Raw genomic sequence first — 12,601 nt, forward strand, 5'->3', positions numbered from 1 at the left:
GCAACCGCAGTTTTGTGATTTATAGCTGTAGAATAAATGGGTGTGTAGGTTTGCTCTGTGCGTCTACTATCATTACCGACAGATGTCGCCATTGACACACTTATTAATGACGACAGAAAATTATTCAAATTTCCTCACTATTAAACTCCTAAAAATGAATTTTAACGCCATTTTACACGTTAATTAACACATTCTACCAGATCTGTTTATAAAGCGTAATGTTTACAAAGAAGCGTCCTCAAAACGAAATAATAATATTAACACTGGTCGATCCCTTGCAAACAATAGCTGGGCGGGCCCTTCACAAAGTGAAATTACGCGTTCAAATTCAATCATCGTGTATCACTGTCCATTATTAATCGGTCGTGTCATTCACGGATGATCGATTGGTCTAAACGTGATCGAAACATTGTGTGCAACACAGCGCTGGCATGTGGCGACTGCCTTCATGACGTCACGGCCACTGGCGTAAGGTGAGCCCGAGCGCTGCCGAATTCGTCCGACGTTTCCCGAGCCGTCCGTCCAGCCGGACTGCTGAAAGCAGCCGCAACAACGCCATGTTGTTTGAAGTCTCCCATCTTTACGAGAATTTTTTACCATGCGACTCGTTGATGTGATGTCCTTGAGCAAAACGGAGGGAATACCACCGGAGCCGGTCATCTGAACGGGACGAGAAGAGGAATTTAACCGGAGAGATTCAGGGAGGCTGGAGGGGAATGCGACCCCCCCCACACCGTCTCCATGCACAGAACACCTACAACCCCAGACTCTAATGATAAAATGACATTTTTGTACTAACAGCCAGTTTTGATTTGAATCCATGGCATAAGGATACATTTATACGTTCCGGCCTCCGTAGAGAGAAGAGACGGCCAGATTTTGTTGGACCGTGTGACCATTTTTAGCTGCGTATTGTTTGTTTTTGTTTCATTGTTTGCTATGAGTTTGCCGCCGAAAGTCGTCTCGAAACCGGCCGCTGTCGCTGTTAGTGGACCTGTAACCGGACCGGCACCGCCAACTCAACACAGAGCAGCGCTGACCTCCGTGTCGTTACCACCGGGAGCCCAGAACGCTCCTCCGCAGCCAGCCGTGCCGCCTGCCCAGTATCCTTGAGTAACAACAAAGCCCCCACTGTCCCACACAAGTGATCAGTGGGGGATTTATTTTACGAGCCATAGACCTGTTGTCAATGTTTGTTTGTTTACATTTGACTTAAATGTGATGCTGTAATGACTGCGCAGGTGATGATATTAAGTAATCGATCGTATCGATAGCGTTTATTATTATAGCGTGATAACCGTTGCCAGGGTGATCGTGGGGGTTCACACCGAGGGATGCGGTTGGATCAGCTGCGTGAGTGTTTTGCTGTCTGCTGGTGGTGTTACGCACTGGTGTCCTCACTTGCTTTGTTCATTGAACTTGACAATCCCAGCTTTGTGCGCACAGGGTCCATCACAGTTGTATTGAGACTCTTCGAACCTGCTGTGTTGGATGGGTTTGTACAGTTAGTATTGCGATCTTGTTTATAATCATATAGAATTTAGTTCAGATTTATTTATGTTCCTTTCACAGAAGACTGTTGTGATATTCACTTTCACTTCGGCATTGTCTCGTGAAGGACTGGTTCAGTACTTGCATTATTTTATGTGTTAGCAAGCTATACAAACCAGATTGTTTTGATCCTAGGTAACAGAAAGCACTTAAAGTTCACCAAAACATGAAGGTTATGTCATATTGTACTCACCCTCATGTTATTTCAAACCTTTCTTTCTTTCTTTCTTTCTTTTGAAGACCACAAAAGAAGATATTTTGAAGAATGTTGGTACCCCAACAACATGGGACCCCCATTTCATTTCTCAAAATATCTTCTTTCGTGTTCCACAGATATATGACTCTTACGCAGGTTGTAAATGACAGAATTTTGCGTGAACTATCCCTTTAAGTCGTGTTGACATTAGATTATTACGTTATGTGTCGAATCAATTGTTAGGCCAGAATGACTTTGTGATTTTGAAGCATTTGTCATAAAGACGTTTGTTAGGCTTTGACATATAGCTCATTATTATAACAAAAGGCATTTAAACACATTCTGGTTGTCATTCATAAGTGAGAAAATGTGATGAACAACACCAGTGCTTATTCTTGGGGGCATTCATATGAACCTGAGGGGGAATTATTTGATGCATCGGCTAAAAAAGGACCACTTGCTTAAAAGTTAAAAAGGTAAAAAAGAGAAGTTAAATCGGTTTGGGAGAAAATGTCTACAATCAACAGTAAAACATATGCCAACCGTGTTATTCAGCTGAATGCAATACGAACCCATGCATTGATCCGAAAGGCTTATCTGTTCAAATATATTATGTGACCATTGTTGTTTTGTTTTGGAAAAAAACATTTTCTTTGCTGATCAGCCGTACCTCACCAACAAACATTTTGAACACAATTACACAACGTCAGCAGATATGGGTTGATGTCATTCTAGTCTAGTTTTGAAAGGAAATCACATGACTCGCCTTTCTTACTAAGTTGGATCAGGCTAAATATATGCAAGGAATTCCTGCCTGATTTGATGTGATGTTGAGTAATGTGTCCGGTAAAGACTGTTCAGACTCAGCCAAGTCATTGAGCAATAAATATACTGCAAATCTGGGTCACTCTCTTGAGCTGTGCAGGAATTTCTCTTGTTCTGCAGGTCTGAGCCATTATTTAGTGAGTTAGATTTGGTGAAGTGTGTATTTTCTGCACTAACAGATATTATGGCATTGGGTAATGTGTCTATGTCGGGATTTTCAAACGTGTTTATACAGAGCTATAGTGTTTACACTTTTGGGGGAAATCATCCTTAAGATTTTGTAATTTGTTATCATGCATATGAAGCTGGTATAAGAGCGTTTTAGCTAGGAATGGATAAAAAGAATAATCTTGAATCTTATATTGTTGCGAATTTGATAGAAATCTTTGTTGAAGGACAACTTCTTCAGTGTGTCCAACGTAATGAAGCGGTGGTTTTCATTCAGAAAACAGTTGACATCAAGTTGCCTTTGTATGTAAAACAGCAGGGTTGTAGTACAAAGTTAGACCTGTCTCACCCTATTATTTGCTTAAGTGTGGTAAATGGTCAGAATAGAGGCTTGTTTATCTCAGTTGCCTCCTGCACGCACCGATTTTGCACAGCGTTTGTCAGTTTATTTGGATACAAGTAGATTTATTCAATGTGACTTACAACTGATCAATTTGACAGCACAAGCAGTTTATGGTGGGAAAACGTCGAATCGTCTCTGTAAACTTATCTGCAATTGCTCAGAAAAGTACAAAAGTATGAGTTTGTTCAGAGACGCGACACACTGTGACGCAACAGAAAAAGAAAAGCAGAAGGTTGTCGTGTTAAAGGTGCTGCGTGAATTTTTTTGGGTGGATCTATTGACAGAAATCCAATATAATAAACATAACTTTGTCTTCTGAGATGTTTAAAGACCTCACATAATGAACCGTTATGCTTTTATTACCTTAGAATTTTAGTCACCTTACAGTGCATTCGCCATGTTGTTTCTACAGTAGCCCTTAACGGAACTGCTCCACAGAATGCCTTTCATAAATATATGTTGTCTGCTTTGGGAAAGAAGCGAAAACGTGATGACATCTTTGGTCTTTAAGTGTATGTAAGAGTAAATGCATCAAGAGTTCAGGTGTGTATATTGTGTTTTTTTGTCACAAAGGGTCAAAGGATGAATTGTTGTTTGATCAGAAGCTCACAGGTAAGGTTCGCAAATGTCTCGGGGTCTGAGGCCATGTTGAATATCTGTAATTTGAAATATCACTTCAACCTATAAATGTCCTGGTAGATTTCCATGCCTCCACTGAAGCACAGAAGATGCTCTTTGGAACATTCTCAAATCCTGCTGGGATAACATGGATCATCGGGTTTTGCTGGAGTCCATGCCAACGTGATTCATTAAAACAAAATTGGGACATATCAAGTAAAAAATCATTGTACGTTTTTCAGTTCAAACTTTGTTCGTTTGGTATTCTAACACAAGAATATTATAAATCACGAGTGGCCACAGATTTATAGATACCACTGTCTATATTTCTTAAATATTCGATGGTTCGATGGATGGGTACTGTTGTTTTAAACGAGTCTGATTGCTTTAGAAGTGGGTTTAGATTTTCAAACCTCTCATTTTTAATTTATTATGCTGGCATGCCCTGCCACGTCAATCATGATCTCAGCCATGGGACTTCCATCATTGAGTTCTCCCCATTGTAGACCTTTGTTTTGCATTTCATAGGTTAAATCATTCTCAAATCGATTGCAGAATAATTTGTTATTGCATTATAAGTGGAAATCGTATTATTTGATCCCAGCAAATTCTATGGTGGTCAACTGCAACCAAAAGCATGTGGCCGCAGGGCTGATCCTTGTGAACACACATGGTTACACTTACTGTATGCTGGATAACGTAGATTACATCATTTGATGCATATCAGTGTCTTAGTTGTGGGACGTTCTTGATTGCATAAATAGCAATTATCCCCCCTTCCCTTACTCAAGAGACACTGTATTGCTTTATATTGCACATTCACTGCTGGAGAAAATCTTTTTAGGGGATGGGATTCCTACTCGGGGGATGTGCCTTTGGTGATGATGCTTAACTGAGCACGTGTGTGTGTGTGTGTGAGAGAGTGTGATGGAGGGGGGTGTTGGAGGGAGTGGTTGCCAGAGCGACTGGTAACATATGCGACTGCCGCTGCACCCCTCAGACAATAGCAGTGCTGCTTAGCATTCAGAATGCAAGGCTTTCCTCCGCCTGCCAACAATCGCCTAGGTCAAAGAGAGTCTCACACACACCTCCTGCCTCCAACCCTAAATGTGTGCAGACATGTGAGCAGACGCCTCTCGGTTCCGGCACATTTTATCACCTTGTTTCATCGACAGACCTTGTTTTTCTTACAAACACTCTGGTACTTATTTAGTAAATACTAAACAATGTGATTGAACTTACTCTGTTTCTTAAAGGCGCAGTGTTCAATTTTGTTGTACCAATACTTTCTCTTATCCCAGTTTTGATGTGCGGAGAGAATTCGAAATCTGTCTTACTAATATCTGTTGTCTATCAATTAGTTATCTTGTATCATTTAAGTTGTCAAGAAGTATGTAATCTTTGTTTATGAAAGGAAGGTAGTCTGTAAGGCTGTTCAACAATTGGTCACATCCACAATAACTTTACATAGTACTCTGTACATATTAATTTTGTATTTATAAGCGAATACATATACATATATGTATATATTTAAGAAAATATAAAATACAAAAATAAATAAATGTTTATATATATAATTTAAATTTATACAAAATTTTAAATATATACTTAGATATGTATATGCGTGCCTGTTTGTGTTTATAAATACAAAGTAAAAATGCACAGTGCACAGACATGTATTATGTTAATACAAACTTCCTGAAAGGGACAAATGTGGGGCTTTTTCCATCCATTGGGGATTGTTGGAAGTTGGAAATTTGGCAATTTGACAGACAATGTAGTACCGCTCTCTGATGAGGTACATACTTTATACAGAAATAGATATTGCTTGGAAAGAGAAGAAGTTTCAGACCTTATTAAGATTATGAGGACATGAAAAAAAGGTCATTTTCATTTACAAGAAAGAATTCATATTTTTGATTTTATGGTGACTATAGAAGCTGAATAGCTCATACAGAACAAGGCCGTTTTCCAAAATGGTTTACAATAAGTCAAAGGTCTGTCGGGTGTACTATACTGCTGCAGTATCTACATTGTCGATTGACTGCATTTCTTGAATTGCATATATGTTATATACTGTATACATCCAGCTCGTTCCATACAATCACCTCTGCATCTGGAGCATAAAATAACATTTTTATCATTAAACCCAGTCCTGAAAACCATACTCTGCCTTTACAGCCTAGCCTGACCTTTGTGGAGGTTCACATAGTAAGGGATAAATCTCTGAGTGAGTGCTCTCTCTCCCTAAGCTGTGGTGCCTCTGCCACGTATACAATCTACTTCGAGTTTATCTAACTCCTCCCACTTACCCCCATAAGGTGCATAAATGGATTTACAGTAAGCTAGTATGATTGTTCAAGGCCACACAGTATTGCGGTATTATTCATTCTCATACATTGTACTTATTGTATTTATTATAATTAAATCAAAGAGAATATGTGCAGGCCCAAGAAGTATCTCTCCCCAGAGACCTTGGCACTAATAGGATATATTTAAAGGAAACATCCGTGATTAAATTTAAATTGAGAGTCTATGTTGCTCAATTTCAGTCGGTCACGTACAACCAAGACATAACTTATCCGTATTCTATGCCTTGAGCATTGAATTAAATTGGCGGTTACCTCTACTATTAAACAAATGGAGTTTTACTAAATAGATTAGTCAGAGGTCAGGCACAGCTCACCTTAAGTTCACCTGTATATGTGGAAACACCTACTTGCCTTGTTTCTTTTGTGTATAGGGAAAATTGGTAAATTCTTCGCAAATGATGTATATGCATGTAAACCACACACCTGCAGGACAAACTCTTGCGTGTTGTGCCATTACAACACTGCCCTGCCCATGCAAAGGGATTTGGTTATGCAATTGAGTGCCAAACTGCGAATCAGATCAGCCTGTAATTCCAGTAAGTTCCGTCTCGGGTCCCGCCAGAGCCTCACGAGTGTCAGCTGTCTGTTTTAACTTGATCAGATTGTGTTGAGGACCCGTCATAGGCTGCATTCTTCAGGTGTGCCCCATGACACCGACATAGGCCCCTGTCAAAGCTGTAAGATGACAGTCTAAATTAAAAGGGATTAGATAAAAATGTGATTGCAAAATACAGCTTTGTGTAGCGTTGTTTGTCTTGGAGATAATAAAAGGACAAAGGTTGAAAATATGGTACAGAAGTGGTGTGTTTTTTTTTATTGTATATATCCAGGATTCATTTCGTAATATGCTTTTTGAAGGACGTTCAGTGGATGACCCAGCTCAAGTCTAAGTAGGCAGACAGCAGGTTTGAATAATTTCCGACGTGACATTTGTTTTCTTGGTTTGTTGGAGGTCATTGAAGGTTGTTGTGACCAAAGGAAAACCTCTCAACCACACATTAAGTTTCATTCTTCTCACCAAACCTCTTCCAGCCTGCTTTTTTCCCTACTCTTTATTTTTCTTTTTTTCTTCTCCCTTCCCCCTGTTCTCGGACTATGAGTTGGCAGAGGGCCAGAAAGATAGTGAAGGGGTGCAGAATTTCAATGAGAGACAAAAAAGTGTCCGTGAGCATATGAACCTTATGAAGGAGGAAAGCCAGATCTCTGTTTTCCCTGAAATCATGTGATCAGCCCGTCTCTGGGTTACCAAGCCTGTCGGAGCTGCTTGTTGCATGTTTTGTTTTCTTTTTCTATCACTTCCTTGAGTCCATCTCTTTGAAGTTGTCTGTGTTTAACCTGTGTGTCTGTTCATGTCACAATTCACAGCTGAAGCAGGTGTGACAGCACATCATTTCTATCTGAACCGTCTGACCCTTTCTGAGGAGTTGCTTTAGGGCACATTGGCTGATTGAATGATGTGTGAATGTTACGTAAATGTTCTGCATATATGCTGTAAGTAGAATCTTGATGTCATATTTGTTAATTTCTCATAAAGCTACAGTTCTCGGGAGTCTTAAAGAAGTAGTTCACCCAAAATGCATAACGTTCAGTCAACAGACCTAAAGTATAGTAAACAATGGGTTACTTTTTTACTTTGAAATGTTTGGGAATTAAAGTCAATATGAAATGTTGTCGTGTAGAATAGATAGTGTTGCATAAAGATTCTTCAGTCATTTTGCGTACCACAGAAAACAAACATTACATTTTTGAATGAACTATTCCTATTATTTTGGCACATGTGTTAATCATTAAAGATCTCACTGATGGAATCGGAACTGCCAAGTACATCAACTTTAAAAGAAACTGTTGTTTTTGTGTCAAGTAATATATGTATTCGATGTTGGATTTTTAGTAAAGGGTTTTTGCATCTTCGTTTTAACTTGTATTTCATAACGCACAGATTCGTATCGCACATGTCTGAAATTCCATGTAAGGGTTTTTAATTGGTAGAGGTGCGGTGTATTCTCAAAAAGAGAATAGAACATTTTAGGGAAAGGGGGAGAAACCTTGTTTGCTTTTGTCTTTTTAAACCTTTGTCCCAAATATGAGTTAGTGCATGAAGGTGACAGTCAGTAATATTAATTGTTGTTAAGGAATTTGGGCCATTTTCACAAAGTGAACTGAATGTAAGATGTTGATTTGTGGCTATAGCTTAATGTTTTTGTTGTCTTCTCTGCTTCAAAGGTTGACCTCTTTGAACTGCTTTCAGTCCCGTTTCAGTCACTACTCGAAATATTTTCTTTAACACAACCCTCTTCAGGATCCCTCGAGCAGCGCTATCTCTGGAGGAACGCATGTTTCCCTCTGGGGTAACTGCAGTCTACAGTGTGAGTTACCACATTGCCATAATACATGCATTAGTTTATATGAACAATTAAACCTGTATGTAACCGGTTTCCAGCCACAAGTAACCGAAAGCAAAAATGCTAAATCACGCTTGTGTTAAATGTGAAGTAATGCTGATCTGTTTTTGGATCAATACAGGGTGCGTCTCCACTTCATGACTCAGCAGGAATAAGAAACAAAAAATGTTAAAACAATCACTAGGGTTGCCAAATATATCAGGTATCATTTCTTCATGATCCAATGTTTTTCTTCTGACAATTTTTACAATCTGTCTGATTGTACAACAAGGCCATCCTAAGTAAATTCTGGAATCTGTTATTTTACCCAGAAAGTTACACGCTCGCAAAAAAATACGCTTTTAAGTCTTCAATGAAGGTCAAAATTAATGTAGGTAAGTGTTTGGGGCGATTCACATTTTGCGTCTTAAAAACCGCACGGAAAACGCAAGCTGTGCTGCTTTCTCTAGTCGGATGACCCGTAGTGCGCGCGGCACTCGGAAAAGTCGAACGTCAATTTAGGGGCTTCAAAACACTTCTGAGCACCTGATGAATGTGGAAATATGCAAATACACCTGCCAAACTTTAAACAACTCCAGTTTTATCTGCATTATCTCTTCTAAATAATGACGCCCACAAAAGTGACTCGGAGCATCAGGTGCAACTGTCTCTTCTCATCCAATAGCAGGGTGGTGTTTAAAGAGTTATGGCGGTGACTTATTAATGTGTTTATTTACTGTGTGTAATATGTTTTATTCATGTTCATATCATAGGTATCCAGACACCCCGGCCCTCCATACCCGGGTCACGACCTCAGCAAAACCCACCCTAATTTGGTGGGCACCCCTTCCAACCATGCGGCGCCCCAAGCCCTCTCTCAGGTATCAGTGCCTCCTGCCCAACAGTACCGCTTCCTCAAGGGCTGGGATACAGGCGGAGGGGTGAGTAACTCTATGTGCCGCGGCTGCCGCAACCCTCTTTGTGTCATCATCAGTCAGTCTGATCACCTATCTGCTGTTTTTTGTGGTCACAGTTATTGTTATGCATGAGTTTTTTTACTTGGTTCAAAAACTAAAAGGCACTTGATCTTTTTAATCAGATGCCCAATTAAAATTATTTCCGGCTGTCCGTAAAAGAGAAATACTGTTTAATAGCTGAATGTTATGCTTAATTAATTTTTGTGAAGTCGAATGTGCCGGCTCAAATTTGGGTAGAATAAAGACTATTTAGTTGTTTCCGTTTGTTATTTGGCTAAGAAATTACAGTACATTTTTTATTTGGGACAGTCAGGTCAAGTCGTGGCTGGATGAGCTGTGACCTCTTTGAGCTGCAATTCACCAACCTGTATGAGAGATCACACATCAGTTTACACCCAGAACATTTCGATGTTTTCTATTACCTTTATGATGTTTAGCAAACATACTCACAATACAGACTATGAACATTTTGTGCTGTGAGTGATATTTGCATCGCTCTCCTCACCATGGTTACTACCAGCCTGAAGGAACATTGTCACCTTTTTATAAATAGTGTTTCCAGCTGACAGAGGTGCTTTAATGATCACAGAATTCTCCTACGCACAGAGATATATACACTTCATTTATACAGTTGGTCAGTTAATTTATGCCCTAATATTGCAGTTCTCAGTATTATCTGTGGCACTTTAAAGGACAGTCCTGCCTTAGATATTGTCACTAGTTTCCACATCTAATGTTCTCCTATTTCTTTTATCTTCATCTTTCTTTCTAAGCCTCCATACAACCCAGCTCAGAATGCAGGCTCCGCCCCCCTGATGTACTCGCCACAGACGCAGCAAATGAACGTGCAGCAACAGACTCGGCCGGTAAGCCCTTCAATTTCAATGTCCAATAACAAAAAACTCACTGTTAGTGGCAGTTTTACTGCCATTATCTCAAGTTCTATGCCCTCTTTATATTGCTAATGTATATAAAAATAAATACATTATTTAACCACTTGTTAAGGTCATTCACGAAGACCATCCACTCCGCTGACATGTGTCAAACAACCCTACTACTGTAGATTACTTTTTCTATTACTTTTCCTTTGTAATGGAAATTCAAAGTCGTTTAAGGTGGATGACATGTAATCCTTGCTTCTTATTCTCCTTTCCTGCTCCTGGTGACCTCGCCGTACCATAACACCACTTGATCCCTCGGCCATCAGTTTGTGACTGGACCTCGGCCAGCTCACCATCAGGTAAATCTCACAGACCCAAAGTCTCTATCAGACTCTGTGTAGGAAGCTTGTGAATTATGTGTTGTGTACTGGTGAAATGTGTACTGACAGCCAGAATAGTGGGTTTTTTGCTAACTCTGTAGAGACGGGCTCTTGGGGTATTTGCGACAGGGAAAACTGCTGTTACTTAAATTTACAGGGTAGATTACTAATGGAATAACTTACTATTGACTTGTGTGAGATGCGTTTTTAAGATCACAGTAACACATCTCTGATTCAGCTGTTGGAACTAGTAACAGCACCAAAGCACTGGTTCACCTCCGTTCTAGATGCCCAATAGTACATAACTCATTCGCCGCCAGCCTCTTTAAAAAAAGGTTGCCAGCCTACCATGTAGGAAGGTTTCTTCAAAAATGCATCATTTTGATTAAACAGCTGAGATAATTAACGTTTTTTGTCAAAGATTCCGCCCAGATTACACTCAGAACAATCATTTAAAACCACTAAAACATATACGTTCTAGGTTCTGGGATTCTGTACTTTTTTCCAGTGGTGTGTAATAGCGCCACCTGCTGTACAACAGTACAAACAATGATCGCCGTAATAACTCGTCTTTGGCAGGGAAGCGTTTTTTTTTAATGACGAGATAACTCGTCAATGGCGGTGAAAGAGTTAATAAACAGGTTGTTTAGAGTTATTTGGACATTTTTTGCATTCCTACCACTTTTTGCGGTATCTTTCAGAGGTTAAACAAACTTCCCTCATTTCTGTGACTGAAGCTAGGAGGTTTAGGAACACGGTTTTGACTAGAGAGGCTCTTAAACACGAGTGTATTCATACGTCGGTTCAGTCATGTAATGATCTCCCCGTCCTTGAGAAGCAGACATTAGAAGTGTCTCCTCTGACTCATCCATTTCTTTTCTTTTCTGAAGATATGTCTAAATGATGATTTTATCTATTCATCTCATCTGATGAGCAGATGTGCGCTCATGAAGATTGACGCTGATTGCTTATTCTTGCCAAGGCTGTTAATGCATCTAACATTATATGAAATTCTTGAATGTGTCACTTTCCAGAGCATCATTGTTATAAGTGTTTCTGTGACTTTCAGAAGTCGTCAGAATAAGTAGAATGATACTGTTCTGGTTTTGGAGCCAGTAAGTCACCCCACAAAAGTCATGGTGGTCAGATTTCCTTTTTTTACCGTTCATAGTTTTGTTTTATGGTTTCGGAGGATGATAACCAGACCTATGCCAATGAATCAATGTGTATTTGGCCATTGAGCTAATTGCTTTTTTAGTCTTTATTTATTCAAACAACCACTGAAACATTTGCTTTACATATTTCATTTTTTTATGAATAGCAGTGGCAGTAGCATTTAAGAAATATGCTGTTAATGAAGTCTAAACTGAGTTTCCCATTGAATTTTAAGTGCGTAGCAGGTGGGCTCTTTGATGCGTGACGGGAACATGGTGTATTATGTTATATTATCTTTAGTGCAGCACATTTACTAAGTTAGTCCACGTTTGCACCAACATACAAGTTAAAGCAATAAAACTCAGGTTACTAAATCTCTGTCTGAATTCGTATACTTTGTGTGTTCTGGATTCGGTCGTTCAAGGTAAGCAGATGTAATATAAATACATTCCCAGACATACTCTACAACCTCCACCATGTTGCTGTTGTCCATTGACTTGTTATTTTTTGTATTTTTGATTTACTAACAATAAGTGTGAGTTAAATGTGTGTGGTTAAACAAGGATTAAAATATTTACACAGGGTTTATATTAGCCATGACTCTTATCCCAATACGGTGCAGATTCTGAACACGTATACTCATTGATGGACACCCAATATTCTTTTATGATGGGTTATAGGAGAAATAGCTGTT

At 39.4% G+C, this 12,601-nt stretch overlaps 1 protein-coding gene across 3 annotated transcripts in view; it reads left to right on the forward strand.

The window, feature by feature from the left end:
* Positions 1 to 54: 54 nt before the first annotated feature.
* The window catches only part of eif4g3a (eukaryotic translation initiation factor 4 gamma, 3a), a 39,147-nt gene continuing 26,600 nt past the window's right edge, over positions 55 to 12,601 (forward strand). Inside the window, exons 1-5 of one of the 3 annotated variants that reach the window (XM_056735268.1) lie at positions 55 to 1,103; positions 8,433 to 8,499; positions 9,288 to 9,455; positions 10,265 to 10,357; positions 10,699 to 10,731. In XM_056735268.1, coding sequence (XP_056591246.1) covers positions 940 to 1,103; positions 8,433 to 8,499; positions 9,288 to 9,455; positions 10,265 to 10,357; positions 10,699 to 10,731 — 525 coding nt within the window. In that variant the 5' untranslated portion in view covers positions 55 to 939. Of the gene's footprint in view, positions 1,104 to 7,321; positions 7,625 to 8,356; positions 8,500 to 9,287; positions 9,456 to 10,264; positions 10,358 to 10,698; positions 10,732 to 12,601 lie in introns of those variants that run through there. The other 2 variants (XM_056735267.1, XM_056735269.1) reach the window with 2 other exon arrangements.

Source organism: Triplophysa dalaica, chromosome 21 (genome assembly GCF_015846415.1).
Source record: "Triplophysa dalaica isolate WHDGS20190420 chromosome 21, ASM1584641v1, whole genome shotgun sequence".
Lineage (NCBI taxonomy): Eukaryota > Metazoa > Chordata > Actinopteri > Cypriniformes > Nemacheilidae > Triplophysa > Triplophysa dalaica.